At 43.0% G+C, this 23897-nt stretch overlaps 1 protein-coding gene across 5 annotated transcripts in view; it reads right to left on the bottom strand.

The window, feature by feature from the left end:
- Nucleotides 1-21190, bottom strand: part of usp48 (ubiquitin specific peptidase 48) — a 30614-nt gene extending 9424 nt beyond the window's left edge. For 2 of the 5 annotated variants that reach the window (XM_084927322.1, XM_084927325.1), the window contains exons 1-16: nucleotides 20525-20658; nucleotides 19832-19952; nucleotides 19551-19692; nucleotides 18304-18431; nucleotides 16954-17078; nucleotides 15923-16031; nucleotides 15627-15760; nucleotides 14824-14909; nucleotides 14183-14362; nucleotides 9722-9859; nucleotides 9465-9614; nucleotides 5350-5550; nucleotides 4793-4904; nucleotides 4561-4703; nucleotides 3791-3865; nucleotides 3539-3663 (exon numbers count right to left, since the gene is read on the bottom strand). In XM_084927322.1, the coding sequence (XP_084783448.1) occupies nucleotides 3539-3663; nucleotides 3791-3865; nucleotides 4561-4703; nucleotides 4793-4904; nucleotides 5350-5550; nucleotides 9465-9614; nucleotides 9722-9859; nucleotides 14183-14362; nucleotides 14824-14909; nucleotides 15627-15760; nucleotides 15923-16031; nucleotides 16954-17078; nucleotides 18304-18431; nucleotides 19551-19692; nucleotides 19832-19952; nucleotides 20525-20658 (2103 nt within the window). Of the gene's footprint in view, nucleotides 1-3538; nucleotides 3664-3790; nucleotides 3866-4560; nucleotides 4704-4792; nucleotides 4905-5349; nucleotides 5551-9464; nucleotides 9615-9721; nucleotides 9860-14182; nucleotides 14363-14823; nucleotides 14910-15626; nucleotides 15761-15922; nucleotides 16032-16953; nucleotides 17079-18303; nucleotides 18432-19550; nucleotides 19693-19831; nucleotides 19953-20524; nucleotides 20683-21098 lie in introns of those variants that run through there. The other 3 variants (XM_084927323.1, XM_084927324.1, XM_084927321.1) reach the window with 2 other exon arrangements.
- Nucleotides 21191-23897: the final 2707 nt, after the last annotated feature.

Genomic DNA, 23897 nt, shown 5'->3' with positions numbered 1-23897 from the left:
GGAAATTTTCAGGTCTCTGTGGAAATCCATTAAAAAGATATGACAAGAGAAAAAAGTGGTTCATTTCCAGAGTTTGAAATCTGAAGAAATCTGAGCGAAGGACGAATTTCCTACCCTCAAACAAGTCCAACTCATCTCAGAACGGTAATAGGTGAGAAAAAAATTCTTGAATTGTGAGCGTCAGGAGTGTCTGAAGATATACTGGGACAAGCCTCATGTCTTAACTTCGCTTCGTTAAGGAGATATGACGATTCGAATATGCCTCTCATTACAGAAATCCAGCAGTGATTTTGAACAAACTCTCCATTGACTTTATATGGAGAGTTTTGAGACTTTGTGTTGGTCTGAGGAGATTTGCCAAAATTCTATAAATCCCACAACAATGATAGTGACATTTTCGGAAAGCCAGCAAAAATACCTGCGTTTTCATGTATAATTTGTGGAAGTTGAGTGAAAATTGAGCAAGTAGCAAGAAGTTGTTCGGACATGAAGAGAAGACTGCAAAACCTTCAGTGGCACACTGGAAGCCAAGTGCATAGCAACCATAACAACGCATGTATTTTGTGAAAAATCACAATTTTGCAACTGAAAACTTTAAGAGGCATAAAAGCAAAACGGTAAAAGATTTTAAAAAGCTGATTTATATCTGAATAGCCCAATAATTTGAGAACATTTTAAAGTTTGAATGGTTGTTCTACGTGAAAATATGAGGAAGTAGTTAAGTTTCAAAAACAAGCAAATTTTAGCAGAATTGCAGAAGTTTCCCATTCATTTCAATGGGACAAATTAAGCTTAATATTTTAAAAAGTATAATAGTGAAAAATACCAAAAGACATAGCACACATTAGCAGAAATAGCAGAATAGTTTAAAATTTGAACGGTGAAAATCGGCTGAAAATTGTGGAAGTAGTTAAGTGCCAAAAAGTGTCAAGAGGAACTCAATAGTGTGGATGCTTAAAGCATCCACACAATAAAGAGAAACAGGAACTCAATTTTCATTTCCTGCGAAAATGCTGTGTGGATGCCTCAACACTGAAGCTGTCTGCTGAAAAAAGCTAAAAAAGATTTTAAAAAAAGTTGCAAAAAGTTGTATGGTGGTGAAGAAACTGAAAATTCTGCTACAAAAAAGGTGCAGAAGCAGAAATTTTTGCTGAAAAGTGGTGAAAAGCAAAAAATTCTACTGAAAATGGGTAAAGAAGCTGAAATTTGTACTTAAAAGAGGTGAAAACAAATGTTGCCAGGAGCAGGATTCGAACCTGGCCCTTCTGATCTCAAGGCCGCTACTCATCTCACTGAGCCAAACTCATTCTCAAAAAAAGACGTGGAGAGACTTACAATTCTTCTGAAATTAGCAGAAGTTGTTGAAAGTTGTGCTGATAACAGGCGAAAAGGCTAAAAATTCTGCAGAAAAGAGGTAAAAAAGAAGAACTTTGCACTGAAAAGAGGTGAATCAGCAGATTTTCTGCTGAAAAAAGGTATAGAAGAAGAAAATTCTGCTTAAAAGAGGTTTCTGCTGAAAACACCTGAAAAAGATGGGATTTGTGCTGAAAAGGGGTGAAAAAACTCACGATTCTGCTGAAAAGGGGTGAAGGAAAAGGTGTTGGGGTGTTGATAAGAGTTAAATAAGTTGAACTCATAACTGAAAAAAGTTGTTGCCTTAAGCGGGATTTGAACCCGGGCCTCCCGGTCTGAGAACGGCTGCTCATCTCACTGAGCTAAAACACAGCTCATCCCGGCAAGCAAAATCAGTCACCCCATGGATAATGTGGAAGAAATGGGCAAAAAACTAATGTATAAAAAATTCAATATCTCAAAAAGTACAGAAGTGCGGAGCACCAAAAGTCATAGCAGAAAAGAGCAGAAAGAGCAGAATTTGAACGGTGTAAATAGCACAAAAACTGAGGGAGTAGTTAAGCGGCGAAAAACGTACGGAAGCAACCAGAATAATAAAGAATAAAGAGAAACAGGAACTCAATAGGGTGGATGCCTTTGAGGCAATAATAAAGATGTAGAAGAACAATACTGTGCTTTTCAAGCATTCACACTAATAAAGTGATATCAATTCATTAAATCCTCAAATGATTAGTGAATATAAATGTATTTTGCCAGAATCTCAGCTTAAAGCTCACAAAACTATTTCAACAACCTCCAAACAGCTAAAACAGTAAATGAGAGCAGGTACACGAGTTCCACACAAAGACGTAAACACAGAGTGTGGATCACACACAGACGCGGCGTCGGGCTGAAAGCCGACAGCTGACGCTGCAGGTTTCATCACTCTGACCGAGACTGACTAAACCAGCAGCAACAGAAGAGCCAAACTACGCGTCACGTTACACAAACATCATCATGACTCTGACTTTGCCTGTTTTGTTTCCACCATGATAAAGTCACACTTCCTGCACAGCTCTCTCTCTCTGTGCTCAGAGACCAGTTTCCCATCAACTGTTTTCTGCATTATTCGCTTGCTTATTACACACCAGTCTGCCGTTGTGATCAGCGTTGTCTTTCTTTTTTCTTTTCAAAAATGACCTCTCACAGTAAAGCCTCATTTCTGTTGCTCAATACCGAAGAAATTTAAACTTTTTAAAATGATCACAAATTGCAAGACACTTACCCGTGTCTGTAATCAAACCTCTGTAACTTTGCTTCACTTCAGCAGCATCAGCTAATGTTCAGGTGTTGATTCCTGGTTTTCTTCAGTTTTTGATCGAATGCAGAATATTTTTAAGGTTATCTGCTATAAAAGGCCAGGCCAGGCAAATCTGCTTCCTGTTTCTGTGTTTTATCCTCAATACTTTGACACAGAGGCGCCTGCTGTGACGCTCTCACAGTGTCAGCTTTGGTTTATACATAGATATAAAAATATGAATCTGTACTGATAAATGATCAGAATTATAATATTTCTGACTGACTGAGTCAAAATGGAATCAAATCTAGAAATTGAATGTGATACCAAGCTCTATTCATTTGTAGCTCAATATTAAAAGACGGAAGTTTGTCAGCTGTAGTTATCATCAGAGGGACAAAATATTAATTTTTCAATATGATTATATCATATGTATTGAATATATCCACCCATTCTTTTCCAGGGGGCTGTTGCGTCCACATATGTGGACATCACATTTTGGGTTATTTAGACCAAAATGCTCAAGTTTGCTCTGCAAGGGCCTGATATCCACTTACGAGGACGTTATACTGCTACTGTTCTATTGAAATTTTAAATGAATATCCTCATATGTGGCTCTCATTTTTTAGAAACAAAAATCAGGTAAAAAAAATATATATATAAAAAAAAAATCAGGTAATTCTTTGTTTTTACATTCATCAGATCCCAATCAGCCCAAATATCAAAGAGAAATTAAAAATGCATGCCGTGGAAGAGTTCGGGTCTGAGGAGGTTAATGAACTATCAATCTACACAACATGAACTGTGTCTGACAAATTGTGACGCAGGCTTAAAGAAAATATATTTCAAACATAATGTAGCTGTAGTGACGACACAGGGGATCAGAGTGATGCACTGCTGTGCACTAACCAGGCACTGCTGACAAGCCTCTTGGTCCTGGGTGAATTCTGGGGCTTTGGGGAAGTATTCCCGAAACTTGGTCCAAACTTCAGGCGACACCAACTTCCGTTCAGTTTCCAGAATACTCAGACCACCTACACAGTAGGCACATAAGAATTATATTATGGATGTTAGCACAGCCATAACAGCGAACGTTGTTTTGTTTTTAAAGTGTTTAAAACATCTGCATATCTAATAATTACTGCTGATGGTGGCAAATACCGTGACTGCAGACGATATCTTCATTAAAAGTCTTCATCTCATCCTCAGTGCACTCTGACAGCTCTGAGCTGAACTCTGCAAACAAACAGGTAATGTTCATATCCAAAACCATGGTCGCAGATGCCAAACATGGCTGCACATGTAAAGCATGACTGGTGCACACACATAGTCACTGGACACTTTGCTGGTTACAATAAAAGCTTCTCTTTTTCTGAAATACTCAGAACAGTGTGGCTCAAAATAAATTCATCTTTCTCCCTCATTCTGATGTTTGGTTTGCACGTCAGCAGGTTGTCTTGGCCACGTCCACATGGCTAAATCCACGAGTGTCTGCCAAGGAATTGGCTGATTACACATTTGTGTCAACAAGCAGCTGAAGACATGTACCTAATAAAATGGCCTTTGAGTATATTCAAGAGTCTGTCTACAGTTGTGAACAAAAATCTATGAATTTTATTGGCTTTTCTGGCCATTTGAAAAAGATAGATTTTATGAACAAGCAAATAAAAGCCCATTTACAGAATGCCTAAACAATCCTGGGGAGGTCTCTTTAGGGAAAACAAAAACAGGACAAGCATCAGAATCAGGTCAAAATCAATACTTATTATATAATTAATATGAGGAATATTATGTGCAGCAAATCTGCAAATGATGACTGAATGAAACACAGTAAATGTCTATTATTTTCAGTTTGGCTGACAGGTACAAAAACACAATAATGGAAGTGGAGGACACAGAAGAAAAAATACAATTGTAAGGATTATTAGAACCTTTACTGTTGTTGGTGTGTGGTCCCTGTCCATTGGTCTGGCTGTTGTTGTATGTGGTTTCATGTTCATCCTCCTCCAGCTGTTCCAAAGCCAGTTGCCTCCAGCTCCGCAGAGATGCTTTGCCTACCCAGATACCTGCACCACTGATACACAGTGCAATAAAATATACTTTTATATGGACTTAAGTCAAGACATTGATTCGCCAACCTACACTTAGCCAGAGTGTGCTTACCTGAATGTGCGCTTCACCAGGTTTGAGATTTCCTTGTAATCTTCACTGAGCTGGTTCTTCAGCCGAAGCACTCTGCATCGTTGGCTAACACACTCTCTGCACAAAGACGACTCTAAACAAACACACAAAGTGACCTATACTGTTGTACAGAACATACAATATAGACAGAGGTAATCTGTAGTATTTTCATATTCTAGTATACTCGTGAGGTTACTGACCTCTGCAATAACAAACTTTTTTAAACAAATGTTATCGGTTTGCTGCCTTCTCAGGCACACCCTATCAAAAACTGTTTAGACACATTTACTGAACCTTATTTCAAAGTGAACAAGTGAATCTGACAGCTGTCTGCACTTGTCATCCTTACCAGTGGTAAATGTGTTGCAATGACACAGTTTGTGCTGAAACAAGATCATTTTGTCATTTTGAGTATAATTTGAATCTCTTAGTTCACTTTTTCATTAGTCTGACATGGTTAAATATGACAACGATGGATGTGTAACTTGAAGAAATGAAACTATGACGGGTGCAGAAGCTCATGATTTGAAAAGTCTAACCATTCAGTCTAGGCCCTCCACCATAGCGTTCATACAGGAGTTGTGCAGCTTGCATGGAAACCTTCCTGGTGTCTCCCACTTTGTCTGGGTGAAGTTTGTCATGAGAACACAAGAAGCGGGAGCTGTCAATTTCTTTAGTGGCAGTAGAGTCATCAAGCCACTTCTTAAGCCAGTCAAGGGGGATAAACTCATACGGCTCGCCTGTACACAGAGAAAGCAGAGGAACACAACCATAAGGAGAAAAATTCAGGCTTCTATTGTGGTAACAACAGGTTCCCTGTACCTTATCCCAGACATACATGTGTTAACATTATCATGTTACACATGCAAAATTACTCTTTCAGTTTCGTAAAAAAACAAAACCAGAAACCGACAGGTTCAGAGGGACAGTGCCAGGGAAGGCAGGCTGGCACCGTTGCAGCTGGAAAGTTGCGAAAGCTCACCAGAGATCACCTTTGCAAATAAATGATCACGGGCCTGTAAACCTGACTGTATGTGTGTGATGCTGGGGTCCCAGAACACATGTGTCTCAGTGGTGCCAAAACCCAGGCAGGCATGTGGGAACACAGCCTGCACACCCAGTCCTATTACTGGTGCAGACGGTGGTGGACCTAGCAACGTTGCAGCAAGAGCAACTGGTGATGTGGCAGATGCAAATGGAGAAGCTGCAAGACCAGGCTGAATCGTGGCTCAAGAGTTGGGAGTTCGCCTTGTAATCGGAAGGTTGCCTAGTCCTCCCTAGGGGGGACTAGTGAAAGCGCTATACAAATACAGGCCATTTACCATTTACCAATCCTGGACGCAGTTTCTGCAGCGGCTAGCTGCTTGGTCTGCCTCCTTCTGGCACCGCTGCTGCTCCCCCTGGCTCCGGTGGGACTCTCTACTGGATCAGGGAGGGGGGTGACCCCCAGGTGTTCTTGGAGGTTTGTTGAGTCACAGTGGAGGTGTGTTAGTAGCCCGAGGTGGAGTGGGTCCTGCGGCCGCTGTCACTCCTTTTGGGAAAGCCCAAGCCTTGCCTCTCAGCCTATCCGCAGCGGCGAAAGTCAGCTTCTAAGACGTCCAATGAGCAATAGTGGATTGGCTGTGGCTCTTCCCAGAGGGCCACCACTGATGCTTCCGGAAGGCGCTAATGTGGCCGGAGGAACAGGCCTATTCCAGGTGGCTGCACGACTTGGCAAGCTAGGCAGTTGGACTGTACTTGAGCAGTTCGTGGAGGGGCTCCTGGCAGACACATTGGAGTGCGTCCACTGATGTCGACCAGCCAACTGGAACATCGTGGTAACGGGCGAGAGAATCGGTTAGGGAGCCACAACAGGTGGCAGGACATTGTCAGGATCCAGTGCCAAGGAGGTGGCTCCGGGAGATAACACCACTGTGGTCACCACTGCCTGCACAGAATACCCCGTCTCTCTCTGCTGTTTCTTTATTGGTCTCAGTGGCTACAGACACTGGACCCCACTCACCGGGAGCTGCACGTACATCGGGGCAGGAATGTCGCAGGTGCGGGCGACCAGGAGACGTTCGTCAACAGTGCCCAGGGATGAAGGTGGGGGAAATGCCAGCCCTACAAAACCCTCCCCTTTGTCTGTGAGGACAAATGGGGCATACGGGATATGACACAACTCTGGAGCGAACAATGTCTCAATTTTATCAGCCGGGCATTCGTAGGAACGTGCCCTGGTCTGAGTCTTAGCTGGTGAACCAGCCGATCATTTCGAAAACGCCTTTGCACCCATTACCAAATAACAGAGGTGCCGTGTGAACGCATTGGCATGGACCTCATGGGGCCATTTCAACGGAGTGCACATGAATATCGCATTAGTTCCAGTGGATTATGTGATGCGATATCCCAAAGCAATGCTGCTGGGCATAATTTCTGCAAACAGTGTGGCATAGGCGATGCTTCAGGTCATCTCCTGAGTCAGCCCCCTTAAAGAGCTACTGAGTGAGCAGGGCATATCGTTCCTTGCTCACTAACAGAGCTGTATGAATTACTAGGCATTAAATCTGTTTGGGCCAACATCTACCACCCTCAGACCAATGGGCTGGTGGAGCGTCTGAATAAGACTTTAGAATCCAAGAAGTTCATTCACGAGGATGAACGCAATTGGAATCAGTGGTTAGGCCCTCTGTTGTTTGCAGTGCAGGAGGTGCACCCAGGCCTCCACGGGATTTTTTCCCTTTGAGTTGCTGTTCATCAGGAAGCTACAGTGTTGTAACTAATTAAAGAAAAGTGGGAGGAAGGTCCAAGCCCAGCTAAGAATGAATGAAAGACCAAGTACTCTATTACTCCCTTTTTCGACCTCAAAGTTGCTCGCCGTGTGACGAGTTGTCTATGAGTTGGTGCAGTCGGACAGGGGAGGTATACACAAGTATATCAACTCAACCTCCTTCAAGCGTGGAGAGTGGCTGAAACTATTTCTCTGGTGAGCCTGGTGACCGAGAGAGACGAGCTGGAGCCGGAGATGCCAATTTCCACCATTACCTCCTCCCTCCATTGTGATGATCAGAGAGCGGATGTGTTTTTCATTGCAACAGTGTTTTGCAGATATATTCTCCCCCATGCCCAGATATACCAATTTCATAGAGCACTATTCTGTAACGTGCCCTGGTGTGAAGGTGCGTTCATAACCCTACAGGCTGCCTGAACATAACAGATAAATTGTTCAGAAGGAATTAACTGAAATGCTGAAGATAGGAGTGATAGAAGAGTCGCACGCTTATCCCATGCCCTGGGTCAACAAGCTCCTGGGCCAGTTTGTCACACTTCCATTCGGCTTGTTTGGAGGCCAGGCTTCTTCCAATGTCTCATGGACCGCTCGCTGCATATTCTGCCTATGCGAATAACATTAACATCCATAGTGACACCTGGGGGGAGCATGTACAGCGGGTGCCCACGGTCCTGGAGTACTTGAGGCAGGCGGGGCTCACCAGCAACCCGAAGAAGTTTTGAAGTTGAATGGAAGAAGGTACAGTATCTGGGGTAACCACTTGGGAGGTGTGCAGTTGTACCCACAGGTGCAAAAACAACAACTGTCGCATCCTGACCATGTCACAAGACCTAAAAAGAGGTGAGACGGTTCCTGGCTGATTACAACTGCTGGTTCGTCCTGAACTTCACGGACCAGACCAGTCCCCAGTCTCAACCGAAAGGATGCCACAGATCTGGTCCAGTGGACAGAGCGGCGCCAGGTGGCATTTGTGCAGGGGAAGAAGGCTCTCTGTGGGAAGCCCCTGCTCCACACTCCTAACTTTTCCTTCCCTTTTATTCTGCAGACTGACACCTCAAATAGAGCGCCGTAGGCAGTTTTGCTCCTGAGGGTGGGGAGGGGGTGGGACCGCGTAGGAACCCTGGGACAGCACGACTGAAAAGGAGTGCCTGACAAGCTGGTGGGTGGTTGACTCTGTTATTACCTCCTGGGCCACCCTTTCACACTCTGTTTGGATCACAGCCCGCTGCATTGGCTCCATCGCATAAAGCATGCCAACGTCCAGACCACCCATTGCTATATCCCAAGACATGTGTGTCTTAACAGTACAGGGAGGGAATCTGTTGTACTAATAACTGTGAGATCAACAAATCACATCCTATTCGTGGCCTGACATGGCCGTGTTTGTGTGTGTGCATGTACGCATAAAATGTGTGACATAAATAATTATTCACACGTCACATGCACTGTGTAACAAGAATACAAAAATAATCAGGCAGTTCCACTGCCTTGGACTGCAGCTATCAATAGCAAACCTTGTTTAGCAGCACAGCACAAGTTCTCCACCTGCTTGAGTTTCTTTGTTGACCTTCTAGGCAATAGACACAGAACATAAAGACTAATACTGACAGCTGCAGTCTAACACAGTAGAGCTGGAATATGTCCAACAGTGGCACCAGAGACTAAAGGTGGTATGGTTTTTTGTGACTCCATCGTGTTGTTTCGGAAGATGAAGATGCTCGAGGAGCCAATAATATACCTCAACAGCCTGACGAAGTAGAGTTTACATTTGGGAAACAGCACACTGTGTGCATGTAAGAATACTTTGAACTGTAACAAACATGTGCACACTCTAAGTGTTTCTGTTAAGTGGACTGTGGATGATTAAGGCATGATTTTACCGACCGTCTCTTGCGGGTAAAAGCTTGTAGAGCTCCTTCACCTCTTCATGCTTAGCCTTGCCCTTATCCACACTCTGTTTTCTCATGTCAGTCATCTCACTGCACCATTCCTCAAACTTATGGTTGTCTTGGTCTACCAACCTCTGAAGAAAGGCTGTTGGTCAGAAAAGAGAAAAGACAATCAGACATGCATCACACAGAGGTCCATTTGTTTTTACCAATTGTAGAGGTCACGCAAAAATCAATTCAAAATCGACACACCTGGCACCTCCACATTAGTCCCGAAAGGACCTGAGCTTTCCTCCTGCTGGACCTTATACACCAGCATGTATGCATTTCTGGAGCAGTGATAGCCTTTACTGCACTTTGGTTTTTTTGTCTGGGATTTTACCGTCTCAGCTAGGAAACAAGTGGAGTAAAGAAGAAAAACAACCATAAGAAAGTGTATACATCCCTCAGGTGGTAAAATTGACAATACATTTGCAAAACAAACAAACAAAAAAGCTGGTCCACTGTTATTAGGAACCTTGTGTTTACATTTTTAATAGTAAAGAACATTATACACCCCTATAAGTGACAAATCTAGTGAACAGCTCACTCTGTCTGGGGCCCCGCCCTGAAGCCAGGCCTGGGGTACCCGGAGGCCAGTGCCATGGGCCCGGCTGGGCGCAGTGGCACTGGGTGGCGCAGAGGGCATGGAAACTTTGACTGCCTTGAAGAGTTTCTGGGAAACCATCAGGCGACTCAGGAGTGGTGCTCACCCACATTGTGTATAGAGTGGGTGGAGCTCTGCTGGCTTCAACTGAGGATATTGTTGGGCAGTGGAAGGAATACATCGAGGAGCTCTTTAATCCAACTGACATGTCTTCTGTAGTGGAAGCAGAGTCTGTGGACGAGAGGGACGATTTGACTATCTCCGGGGGCGAGGTCACTGTTAAACAACTCCTCGGTGGCAGAGTTCCTGGGGTGGATGACGTTCACCCTGAGCTCCTTAAGGCGCTGGATGTTATAGGACTGTCTTGGCTGACACAACTCTACAATGTTGCGTGGAGATAAGGGGCGGTACATTTGGATTGGCAGACCTGCGTGGTGGTTCCCATCTTTAACAGGGCTCTAGACTAACTTTTTGACATGGGCGCCCCGGTACGCCTAACTTTAAAAATTTAGGCGTACCGGCACAAAAGTTAGGCGCACTCAAATTTTTCAACCGCATCGCTTAATACCGCAGTTTTACATGTGCACTTTCTTTGGGGGGGGAGTCCATACAGACAATATTCATTTCTAAATTATTAACTAACAAACTTGTGCTTAAAGTGCTTTGTCAATATTGTAGAAAATGTTAAACTTAATCATCATCTCGGCTCCTCTGGCGACCTGTTTGCTGCTGCCTGCTGCTGAAAGGCAGCGGGGAGAGGGGACACTTGGGCATTTATTGCAGCATATAATGTGTTTCCTGGATACACTGCTGCTTTTTCAGCGTTCAAAGATTGATGGCACCGTGTCAGAGCTGGCTATGAATTTCAGACAGATCAGGCCTTAACTTAACAAAAAAGTTATCAATCGTTCTTTTCATCTTTTCTCATTACCTGCAGCTACATCCACTCTGTCGGGCCCAGGCTGCTCACTGGGCTGGGCATCATCACTGATTTCTATAATCCATTCGATTCCAGTTCTCAAAGTCCTGATTTGATTCAATTTAGCCTCAGACAGTCAGAAATATTATAATTCTGATCATTTATCAGTACTGATACATGTGAGACTTCATCAGCATTGTGAACATCACAGCAGATGCCTTTGTGTGAAAGTAACTGAGAATAAAACAGAAAAACATGAAGGAGATTTTCCTGGTCTGGCTTTTTATAGCAGATAACCTTACAAATATTCTGCAATATTCTGCAATTTTGCATAATTTTAAGAAGTTTAAATTTCTTCAGTATTGAACAGCAGAAATTAGGCTTTCTTGTCGGAGGTCATTTAAGTGAAAAAAGAAAAAGGCAGCGCTGTAAACAACGGTAGACTGGTGGGTAATAAGTAATAATGCAGAAAACAGAGATTTGAGATGGGAAACTGTTCCTGAAGTACACACAGAGAGAGAGCTGTGCAGGAAGTGTGATTTTTATCGTGGTGGAAGCAAAACAGCAAAAGTCAGAGCGAATTCATGACGACATTGATCAAATGTGAAGCGCAGTTTGCTGCTTCTTTTGCTGCTGGCTTGGCGAATTTTGGTTGGAGAGACAAAACCTGCAGCTCAGAATCAGCGCAAAAAAGACGTAAACACAGCGGACCAGACGCATCAGAATCGCTAAGCTCCGACAGCGTGTCCGTGTACGGGCCGTCGGGTGAGAAAGCCGGGAAAGACAAAGCTGATTCTGATGCGTCGGGTCCGCTCTGTTTACGTCTTTGTGTGGAATCCGTTAATGAATCGATATCGCTTTATTCAAGCTACTCACCTCTCTCTTCCACCTGCACTTTCAACTGGACCACGGCCAATCAGAGAGGTCCCCCCCTGACTATCTCTGATTGGTTTAGTCCACGATAGGGGCATAATGTGTGTCTGTTGTTGACCACACGGAGAGTTGCAGAGATTTTTTTTTTTGTTACCTGAACAGTTGGTCGCACAGGTGCGACCAAATATTTAGTTTTAGTCGCACCACTGAAAAATTTGGTCACATTTGCGACCAAATTGGTCGCACTCTAGAGCCCTGTTTAAGAAGGGGGACCAGAAGCTTCAACTATAGGGGGGATCATTCTCCTCAGCCTCCGTGAAAGTCTATCCCAGGATGCTGGAAAGGAGACTCCCTCCCTTAGTTGAACCTCGGACACAGGAGCATCCGAGGTTCTGTTATCTTCCTGGTCACAGATCACTGGACTAGAGTGGGGCGATATGTAAAAATTTTCCAACCGACAATCGTCAGTCCAATAATCGATGACGAGCGATACATTCACGCATGCGCAGACCTTTTGAATGGCGGAGTAATGTAATCATGCACGGACTGATTTGGGCGTTTACAAGACAGAAGTCCAAACATGGACAAAGTTATTTCCCTCCAAAGTTAGGGCTGTCAGCGTTAATGCCGTCATCATGATTACGATTTTTAACGCGCTCAACCCATCCGGAGCGCAGAATGAACAAACTTTGGACAAACTGTCTGAAATGCGTTGACAGAGACATTTCAGGGATTTTGACTCAGTCTGCGCTCCAGATGGGTTGGGTTAACTGTTAATTGCGTTAGTCACATTAACGCTGACAGCACTAAAAAAATATATATTAAGTTGCCCATTTGGGAGGAAAGAGGATATAACCAAAGCTGTGTGCCACTTTTGCAGACGTATAGTGCGAGCAAAGGACTCAAACACGACCAACTTGCATGAACATGTACGTGTCCACCATCCGGCTGAGTATGCGGCTATCGCCAGCTTCTGCAGCAACAAGCATTTGGGCGCACTCTGAGGAGGCTGCTGTTAAAACAGCGCTATTATTTTTTTTTCTGTTGACTGCTTCTATTAGCTCCATCATTATTAGCAAACTTACTCATGGGCAAATAAATAAATAAATTGCCTTTGTGAAAATGATCGCCGATGGGCTCAGCCTATCGGCGATATATTTGTCCAATCGCCCCATCCTACACTGGACCAGCTCTTCCCCCTCTCGAGGATACTTGAGGGTGCATGGGAATTTGGCCAATCAGTGTACGTGTTTTGTGGATTTGGAGAAGGCGTTCAGCCCTGTCCCTCGGAGTGTCCTGTGAGAGGTGCTTCTGGAGCACAGAGTGTCTGGCCCGTTGCTTCGAACCAATTGATCCTTATACAACCGTTCCAAGAGCTTTGTCCACATAGGGTTAGGCTTAGAGTTATATATGTTGGACTGGTTCACAGTGGGTGGACTGCCCTTTGTCAAGGATTTTTTTCATAATGGCCTCTGGCTCGCACTGGAGCGGCTCACAGCCGAGTGTGAAGCGGCGGGAATGAGAATCAGCACCTCCAAGATTGATGGAGGCTCCTCAAAAGGGTGGAGTGCCCACTCTGTGTCAGAGACGAGTTGCTGCCCCAAGTGGAGGAGTTTAAGTATCGCGCGGTCTTGTTCACAAGTACAGGGAGAGAGGAGTGGGAGATCGACAGACGGATTGGTGCTGCAGCTGCAGTGATGCAGATGCTGTACTGGTTCGTCATGATAAAGAGAGAGCTGAGTGTAAAAGGTCGATCTATGTCCCTACCCTCACCTGTGGTCATGAGCTGTGGGTAGTGGCTGAAAGAACGAGATCGTGGATACAAAAAGCAGAAATGAGCTTCCTCTGAAGGGTGTCTGGCCTCTCCCTTAGGGACAGAGTCAGGAGTTTGGCCATCCAAAAGGGCTCAGAGTAGAGCAGCTACTGCTCCACACCAAAAGGACGCCTCCTGGGTGAAGTGTTTCAGACATGTCCCACTGGGAGGAGACCACGGGGCAGATCCAGGACACGCTGGAGAGATATAATCTCTTTTATATATAATCTCGGTAAGATATAATCGCTTACCGAGGAATGCCATGGTGCTCCCCCAGACAAGCTGGAGAAGGTGGTTAGGTCTGGGCTTCTCTGCCCAGACCCAGGTAAGCAGAAGAAAATGGATGGATGGAAGAACATTGTACATTAGAAATAATATTTGGCAACAATAACATAACGTGACATGGGGATTTCACAAAGGTACTACTGAAGTGTCCCCATTTCCATGCTACTTACTACGTACCAATGTCCTCCTCAATACCAAGCTGTAGCTTTTTGCCTTCCATCTTTTCAATTTCCTCATCGTTGAATTTGTACCAGTCGCCAGTACGAGCATCTTTCACGTGGGCGATGTAGTGGCCGGAGTAGGCACTGATTCCCCGATGAATCAGCACTGCGCTCAGTTCATAGACACATTTCTCATCTGGCGAGACGGACAGACATAACATTATAACTCATGTTATTGGGTAGTAAGACACTCCTGAACCATACAGGAGATGTAATCACTCAGCCCAGATTCAGAGATGGTCTGTGCTGGGCCCCTTTAGTTTACCAGTGTCTACATGCATAATGTGTCTGGGGCCACTTTAGAGACAGGCTGCAAGTGAACTTTTTCACATGTCACTTTGTTAAAGTGCAACAACTGGCAGACAACAGATGATGTATTTATTTAGGTACCTCAAATACATAGGTGCAATCCACATTTGATCTATGCTATAACTAGGTGTGAACTAATGTAGCTGTCAACGTGTAACTGAATCACTCAAGACACAGTTGTTTATCTATAAGCTGGACCACATTCCTGTTGTATAGCTGCCACAAGCCAGTGGAAACTGTTGAATCGGTGTGGCTGCTTTCTGTGGCACGCAGAGATACTGCTCATACCTTGCTTTTCTTCTAGGAAAGGCCCCATGTCCAACTGCTCTGGAAAGCTGATGAAAGAGTTGAGCTTCTTCTTGTGGCCTGTTTGTCTGGAGGAGAAAACACATGTCAGTAAATCCTCTGACCTCAAGGCAGAAGAAACCAATGACATAAATAGTTTAATTAATTAATTCCAGCTAGTTTCCTTAAAAAAAGTGACTTTAAGAGATTAAAAAAAAAAGATTACATTTTAATACTGCTGTGTATTTTAGTTTAGACAGTATGAAAGCTGAACACAGCTACTCCAGCATCATCCATTCGACTCTGAAGTCTCAAGATGAGTGAGTGCCATCTTGGTTTCAAACACATAACAGATGTAACATGGAAGAGTGGGCCGGCCTGTGAAACTGTGTTCAGCATTTCATGGATAATCCTACTTTTTAAAGCATAATGTGATCAGGATCTACAAAACTTAAGTTTTCATTTGTTGTGATCCAGTGAGCAGCACACAAACATTTTCCTCAGCCTTCTCTTTATAGAAACTCTAAATCCTTTAGGTTTCTTGGCTGCCTCTTGTCAACTCAAAGCTTCAGATCACAGATCGTCTATAGGACTGAGTTCTTTAGACTGGCGAGGGCACTCCATGACCGTGCTTCTCTTTAGCCACTTCTTTGCTGCCTTCTATTCTAGCTGGGTTGTAGGAGATTAAGTACTTAATTCATTCAATGACATCCAAATCAATTGATTACTTTTATGTAATATTATTATTTAGTTGATATCCTGCCCCCATTTAAATGAGATCAGAGAAATACAGAGTGATGGCTGACCTATCGAAGACAAAGCGCATGAGCTGCAGGTTGATGGTTGGAGGAAGGCTGTGCAGCTTGATCCTTCGGGTGGCATTCTGCTTACTCTGACACGTCTCACAGAAGTAGCGGTTTTCCCCATCCAGCTTCTCCTCCTGCAAAGTGGGGTGCAAGGAAAATAAAGTCAGAACATTTAAAAGGCAATTAAATTCAAACTGGACAGATCTAATATTTGCTAACATGTGACTGATTTTGATTTTAAATAAACTAATGCACTAATGCCATCTACAAACTGAGTGTAGCTGAATGACAGATACCTTTAAGAACTCGGTGACACACTCAGTGAGGCTCTTGTGGCCCTGGATGTTCAGCTCTAGCTCGTAAAACCGCGATGGAAGAGCAGATGATCGTCCACACTGGTTACACCTGATGAACAGCCAAAACAGCAGCATTTCCACCTCTGCTTTATGCACTCTCAAAAATGTCAGCTGGGTCATTTTTGAGATGAATGTTTTAAAGTTTGGGGGGAAAGTCCTGAAGTTTTTCAGCTTTTACCAGTTTTTTTTAAATACTTACTAAGCATCCCATTCTTCTTCAAACCAAAGCCATAAAACTGCTGAGCACCTTTGAATGATTCATGTTGCAGTCCAAATGCTAACTCTAATATAAAATAAATATGCACACACACTAAGCCACACCTGTGAAACCCCTCCTATGTAGCAAACGGCAAAAACATAACATAAAGAACTATTTTCCAAGAACTGTAAACATAAACAAGCAGCACATCTGTGTGGAACAGGAGACCTTCCTGTCTTCCTTATTACTGCATTCTGACAGGAACCAGCCTGACACACAAATGTCCGGTGTCCAAATCACTGTATAGTTTTGTTTCAAAGTCAGAAAAGCCACTGTATACCGTTCTTATGAGCCAAGGCCCAACAACTCACTCACAGTTGGGGTTCAAACTACAGTTCTGTAAGTTTAGCAGGGATATAGACTGATAGAAAACTTCAGCAAAGAAGTGTATGAAATGCTCATATACCATATATACTGAGTTTCTGTTATTAGCTAGCTAACATAAACTAATTTGTATGCAACCTACCAACCAATGCAACGTGATGTAATGTTCTGTACTGACACTAAACATGTTCTAAGAACATGTTCTCCAAACGTTAAGCACTTAGAGCTTCAGCTTCACAGACAGAGTTCCATCTACGTCAGGTTTTGACAGCAGAGCTCTGAGGTGTCAGTGAGCATTTACACGTGTTAGTAGTATGTCACATGTGAAAAACAAATCCACACAAAGCAGTACTCTATTGAAACAAGTGTAAGTAATAAGAAGCCTTACACAGTAACATAGGAGAACTGTCCACAGAACTGCTGCTGAATGACGTTCCGCAGGTTCGGGTTCTTCTGTTTGGACAGTGTGTCCTCCAGCAGAGACAGGAACAGCTTCGAGAACTCCTGGGCATCCTGGAAATAAAGGCTCTGAAGTCAGTAGGACAAAAAGCAGAGTGTGTGTACGTTCCTAACAAGCTTGAAAGCCAATATTTGCTATGAGCACCTTTATTCTTCAACACATTCTCAACTCTTAGGCAAATTTTCTCTGAGTGTCATTTGTATACGTGTTTGTAATCGGCTGCTCGTCGTTTTTACACTGCTAGAACTGCAGCTACTGAAACACAGAACACCCACTAAGAATGTTCAACGAGTAAAATTCATTTCACTTTGACCTGCAACAAACTAACGCGACGGCCACATCCATGGAACAGTGCGCTTTAATGTTTGAATGGATCCAGTTTAAAGTTTGGAGCTCAGATGTGCAGCCATGACCTTAGAAACAAACAGCAGCACCAAAATACACACTCGGCCATGAACTAGTTCACTGGAATTAAAATGTTTATTTTACCATTTTGTCTGCTAAATCAACAGAACAGCCACTTTCTGCAGCATTAATTGCACGTGCTTTGTTGCAGCAGTATTGTATTTTGTGACCTCGGTTCTCTGAAAATGTCTGACTGGAGTAGGTGACACATTTTCTGTGGAGGAAGCCTCCAATGACCCATGAAGTAGCTGTTTTAGATTGGTCACGTGATGTCAACGCCACACACAGGGGAAACCTTCGGTTAACTAGCTGATAACTAGCTTCATTTGACTGTTTATCCAGTTTGGCAGTGTTAGGGAGTCAATCCAGGCCGCACACTGGTTGACCTGACTTTGTAATACAGCCCACAGTTCTCGAGGTGACTTACTTTGAAAACAAAAAAACCTTAAAAAAAACCCAAACACCTAAAAACATAAAATACAGCAAAATAATTGACTATATCTGGGTTTTTTCTTCCTGATTTACTGCTAAGTGTTGATATTATTCAATTATAATGTAATTTGTACATGCCTCTTATGGGAACCAACTGTGGCTTCTAGTAACAAAATGGCTAAAAATACAGTTTTGCCAAGTTTCCGTTATGTGTACAGAACAGTGATTCATCCTGTAAGTTATACGTGCTTTTTTATGCTCGAGTGATTCACAGATCAGTGTTTAGTGGCTTAACAAACATTCCTTTGAAAATGTTCAGCTACAAAGACTGGACTGAAACAAAAGCAGCGTGCAACAAAGAACTTCAGATTGTCTCAAAAGATATTGTGAGATCATTTTGCCTGGCTCCTTGGACGCATAGATAAATGGGACTGAATGTACCTGTTGCTGTCCTGTGTCCAGACCAAGTGCTTTCACTAGCCCTGAAGGGTCGATGTACTTTCTGTTGCTATTCTGCAGGAGAGCGAACAGATACTGTAGATGCTCACAGATGGACTGGGGCTCGTAATCTGAAATAGACAGAGGATAAGCCTTCACAGTATACTGTATATGCGCTGTCACAGTAGCTAACATAAAAAATTTACTTTTGCTTTAAGCAAATTATGTCAGTTACTTGAAAATACATTCAAAACAGTAGAAATGAGTACTAGTCCAGCAGAGCATTGGGCCTTCCACATTTCACACAAGAAAGTCTGAATTTTGCTGTGTGCTTGCCAAATACCCCAAGCTGCTCTCCAATGCATCCATCACAGTGAATGTGAGTCAGATGCCTCTTTTCTTCTAGTAACTACTTGACTGTATTCTACTCCGTTTTGGTTGTTCCGTGAAGTGATGGTGCATGTAATGATCAGTCTTTTTGTCACACACTCACACCGCGAGGTGCAACTGGGGCAACTCAGGGTTCAGTACCTCGCCCAAAGACCGTCCACACAGACCAGAGAAACCAGGACTGCAGGAGCCAGGGATTGATCCTCCAACACTGGGATTGGTAGAAGACCCACTCTACCACCTGAGCCCCAGGTGCTTTACAAGAAAAGTTACATTTACTCATACATTCACAAACAGCTTGACACTTTTGCATCACACACACGGCCAATTTAGAATCTAACAATCAACCCTGTGTTTGTACTTTGGGTAAGAACCAGTATGGGAAATGGCCTGGTTCTTATACAGCATTTTTCTACTCTGAGCACTCAAAGTGCTTTACACAACTTGTTCATTCACCCAATCACACAAGCACTTTTTCCTAATAGGTTACTAAGTGCTTTCTAACTAACATTTGCACAGCATTAATACTCTGATGGACGCATCGGAGAACAACATGGGGGTAGTATCTCGCCCAAGGATATTTGGCATGCAGACTGGAACAGACTGGGATCGATCGAACCACCAACCTTCCAGTTAGTAGGTGACCTGCCTGCTCTACCACCTGAGCTACAGCCACCAGTATCAGTAGGAATCTATGAAAGCACAAGAACAAGTGCCAACTACTGCATACCGACGTGTGTACGTTATTTATATGTACAACAAGCAACAACACCTTTCCAAATCTGGCTAAAACCTGCCGAGTTTACTTGGAAAACAAATAAAAACACAGAAGCAGCCCAGGATTTAGTTTTGACTTATACCAGACTCAGTGTCATGTTCCTCTGCTCTTGAATTTTGGCACTGATAGAGACTCCTACGCAGCTCCAGGTTGTGGAACCATACTTGCAGAAATGTGTTGACATAACATGTTGCACCAAGGTTGGTCAACCCAACAAATGTGTTCTAGAAAGGGGCAGAGACAGAGAGAGAGAAATAACCTTATCTTTACATATACTGTTTCTACATGTGGCCAGGACTTGGACTGTCAATCATCAAGCAAGGCAGCCAAAAAAAGGCCATGTGAGAAAATCATTTGCAGTACCTTTTCTCGACGTTCTGAATTTGGGTCATCGATACTGTGAAAAGCACTTTCATCAATTTCTCCAAGCCATGCCTGTTCACCAATACCAACCAGGCAGTTGGGATTCCCTTTGCAGTTCCTCCTGGAAAAGCAAATTAATACTATTAACTTTACTGGTTCACACTTTGGCTACATTGCTTTTAAACAACGCACAGTTGACAAACACAGCCACCCACACATTTAGAATAGAATAGAATTCAACTTTATTGTCATTGCACATGTCACAGGTACAAGGCAACGAAATGCAGTTTGCATCCATCCAGAAGTGCTTTAGCCATGATATAGATATATTACAAATATATATTAGCAATAATATAGATATATTTGTATCCAGGTAGGGGCCACGGGGTGAGATCAATAATGGTTTTTGTAGCGCAACCATAGCAAACAGTGCGGACCGTAACAAGACACTAGCAAAGTGTCTGTGTGCTAGGCTGAGCTAAGTTGTGCAATGTCAAATTCGAGAGTGGGTCTTCATTAGCTTTCCTACAGTCTATAAAACTGCTCCACAGACTTGATGCTTGTCCGCAAGCGAGGGAACAGCCGACCATTAAGCCTTTAACTAATCTGAATATAATGTAGTTCAACAAATGGGGTATTTTCACTAACATGCGCTATCACAACAAACATTGTTTAGAAATGTTGATACTGTACCTGCAGGCACCTCTTTTGCAGGCCGGGAGGTTGATTCGATATGCTAGCTCTATATGCTCGTGCCTGATTTCTTCTGGTTTCACAGTTTCCACCCAACGCCAAGCCGCTTTCTCCAGCTGTACGCGAGGCGCCATAATTCTATAGAGTAACGTTAACCTCTGCCACACATATGACACGAAAAAAAACCCAAAAGACTCAAGTTAACTAAAGTGGAAACAGGAATGCTAAAACTGTCGGCTAGCCGGAGTTATCGCTGGCCGTGGCTTGTTTCTTGAGCAACCTCCAGGTAGCCAGCTAATGCTAGCGTTCTCTCATAACCCTGTTGAACATAGTTGTAAGTCCATGAGTCCACAACGTAACAACGGAAAGGTTAATAAAAGACGACAAACTACCACTAACAGTATTTGCAGGGTAACGCCAGAAAAACAACACTCTTACTACGGTTAGCTAGCTAGCTAGCTAAAATGTAGCCCGACCGGCTGTGCTAGCAAGTCATTTTCCTCTGTACTTTCTATTTAACGCTCTCTAACGCTAACGTAGCAAGTTTATTGTGTTAAGGTCAAATTTCTCGAACCTTTCATACGTGCAGCTGCTTCACCAAAAGTATTTATGTATTTTCACATTTTATTCACGGTTTATTTTAGATTTAGCGCCCTTGCGTCAGTTTATAAATAAATTACTTCTCCGCTCAAAATCAACACGACGTCAAAATGTGACGTAGCTACTCTTCGGAGGAGGGGACAAGCGGACACCGGCAGACGGGCCTGCTCTCTGCACAAATGAAGGGAAAGCTGCTGCCTGTGTTGTCGACGCGGTGTTTACTCCTCGGATACTGTAATTCTGACATTTCTTGCTGTCTGTCTGAATGTAATAGAAAAGCCAGGAAACGGAATGGAAACGCGCTGTAAATATAGTTAGACCGAAGCCTGTCAAGCCTGCGATACGTGTTTGGCACTGATGTTATTTAGCCAGGGGTTAATGTGGGATACGTGTGTGTCTGTGTGTGTTAGAGGTGGCCAAAAAAGAGACATTATATACTTCAGTAGGAGGTGAGATGCTTATTAAAACATTCTGGTAAAAGTATTGATTTAACTTTTTTACTCAAGTAAAACTGAAAGTGCAGGTTCTGAAAAATAGTCAAAGAAAGTAAAAAGTAGGACGTTTCTAGCAACTATTTCTGTGCAAAACTGAACCTTGTGCTGTATCAATCTAATAAAATGATATTAGTATATGGTGCTGTGTTCCAAAAGGATAACTGGAGGCGAGCCTGAGGAAAGCAGGGAGGATCATCCAGTCACACTCTGTTCACACTACTTCCTGCAGGATCCACTCCCAGCAGACTGAGGCCACCAGACGGCTGAACACTGAACACTTCACTCCATATTATACATAAATGACATTTTTGCACAATATTCATCTGCTGACTTTCTGTATATGTTATACTTATGTATATACACACATTTACACATGTGTATGTATATATGTGCATACATTCTTTTTATTTGTACACACATTCATGCCATTTATTGCATATTTTTTTTTATATATTTCTTATATTTTATTTATTTTTTATGTTTCTTATATTTTGGACACCACTGTTGTTTGTGAAGCTTGCACACAAGAATCTCACTGACATGTGCTGCACCAGTGTACCAGTAATGTGATGTGACAATAAAAGTGATCTGATCTGATATAAACTGTACCTCTGTCTAATTACCCCTGTTATGAATCAGTTATGTAGAACATGAGCACAGATAAAGAAGGCGAATGTAAACCAAACAAACATTTTTTGTTGCCTACACCATAGACGGTGATTTAGGGAAAACTCACGATCAGATTTACAAATATTTGAAAATTCTCTTGACAGTAACAAAGTAGTGAACAGGATTCTTCTTTGTGTACAGACGGTGTTCAGGTGACCTGGGCCTGTGCTACAAAGCCAGGGTTTCTTACTGTCATTTGATTGGCTCACCCTAACATCAGTAGTCAGGAACAGGAAGCTGGTTAATGGTTCTTAGTTGTGATGGGCGTGGCATTGGCAACATCTGACCAATCACAGTGAACTGCGGCTTTGCAAAGGATAATTTAGTATCAATAGTGCTTCATACGTGCAGTTTGGTTAATAAGGCCAGAAAAGAGCTTCCGTATTAATGACACTTAGAATCCTCCTAGGGATCTTCGAGGAATAGCGATGCTATTTTCCGGAGACTTGGCTGGTCACAGTGATCTCTTTGGACCTGGCCTGTTAACTTAAACCACAACACTGTGTAACAGCAGCAGTCTCTTGTGTTAAGTTGTTTTTGTTTATGCCTTCTCTTGTTGTCTATGTGAATATTCATCTAATTAGGATAACTATAATAATGCAGTACAATAGCTTACTGGGCAGCTCTTTGCATTAGCTATTCACACTCACATAATCTGCTTATCTGTGCTATCAATATCCTGCCTCTGAGAAACACTGTGTTGAGCTGCATCTCTCACTGCTGAAGTAACCATGACCCAGCAGAGCTGAGATGTTGACACAGCTGAAACATACGTGGAGAAGGGGAATTGTGTGCAAATCTCCAGATGTGTGGGTAGACCTTTGTCATGTCAGAATATACAGACATGTAACAACATGGAACATGGAACCAGCCCTGGGCCTCTCATAAAACAATCTAACGAGCAGATACGCATTAAAAATATCTATCTATTTCTTAACAGTCCCCCTTTTTCATTTCTCCCCTGAGAAATGAACTAATTCCTTATTTATCCCATTAAATTTATTTACATGTTAAAAGCCTAGAATATAACATAAGTGATTCTGCTAAACAAAACAAAACCTTTCAATTGCCCAACCCTATCTGTCCCCTCAACGGGTTGTATGTTTTCAATGTTTCCTTATTATTTTGTCATAATTACTTCTATCCACAATTAATAAATCAAACAAATAAATCAAGTTGTGAGACAGCACCTTGCATTTACGCCGGGCTGTGAACTGCCCTAAATCTACGTCCTTCACCCCCTTTTCAACTAGAATCCCAGTTTAATTTTCTTTCAATCCCAGTTTAAAACTACTCCTGACTTCCCTCAGCGCACACTGTAAACTCCAAAAAGATGAAATTAGCTTTTCCTGGTAAAAGGTCCTACTTTACTTTTGTCACTGGTTTGGAAACAGCCTCTATAAAGTTAACCTGTTTCCTCTTTAAAAATTTACCTCGTTTCTTCTTTAAACTTAGTCCTGGTTTCTTTGCCCCCTTTAACGGGTAGCGCATATCTTTTATGCTCACATTTAACCTTTGTCTAACGAGCTTTCAGTCTCTTAGGCTACGTTCACACTGCAGGCGGAAGCGCATCAAATCCGATTTTTTTGACCCTGTGCGACCCATATCCG

This window comes from Perissodus microlepis, chromosome 5 (genome assembly GCF_051167445.1).
Source record: "Perissodus microlepis isolate ML-2025 ecotype Zambia chromosome 5, ASM5116744v1, whole genome shotgun sequence".
Taxonomy (NCBI): Eukaryota; Metazoa; Chordata; class Actinopteri; order Cichliformes; family Cichlidae; genus Perissodus; species Perissodus microlepis.
The sequence above is the reverse complement of the archived record's forward strand: the minus strand, read 5'-3'. Positions and strand labels throughout refer to the sequence as shown.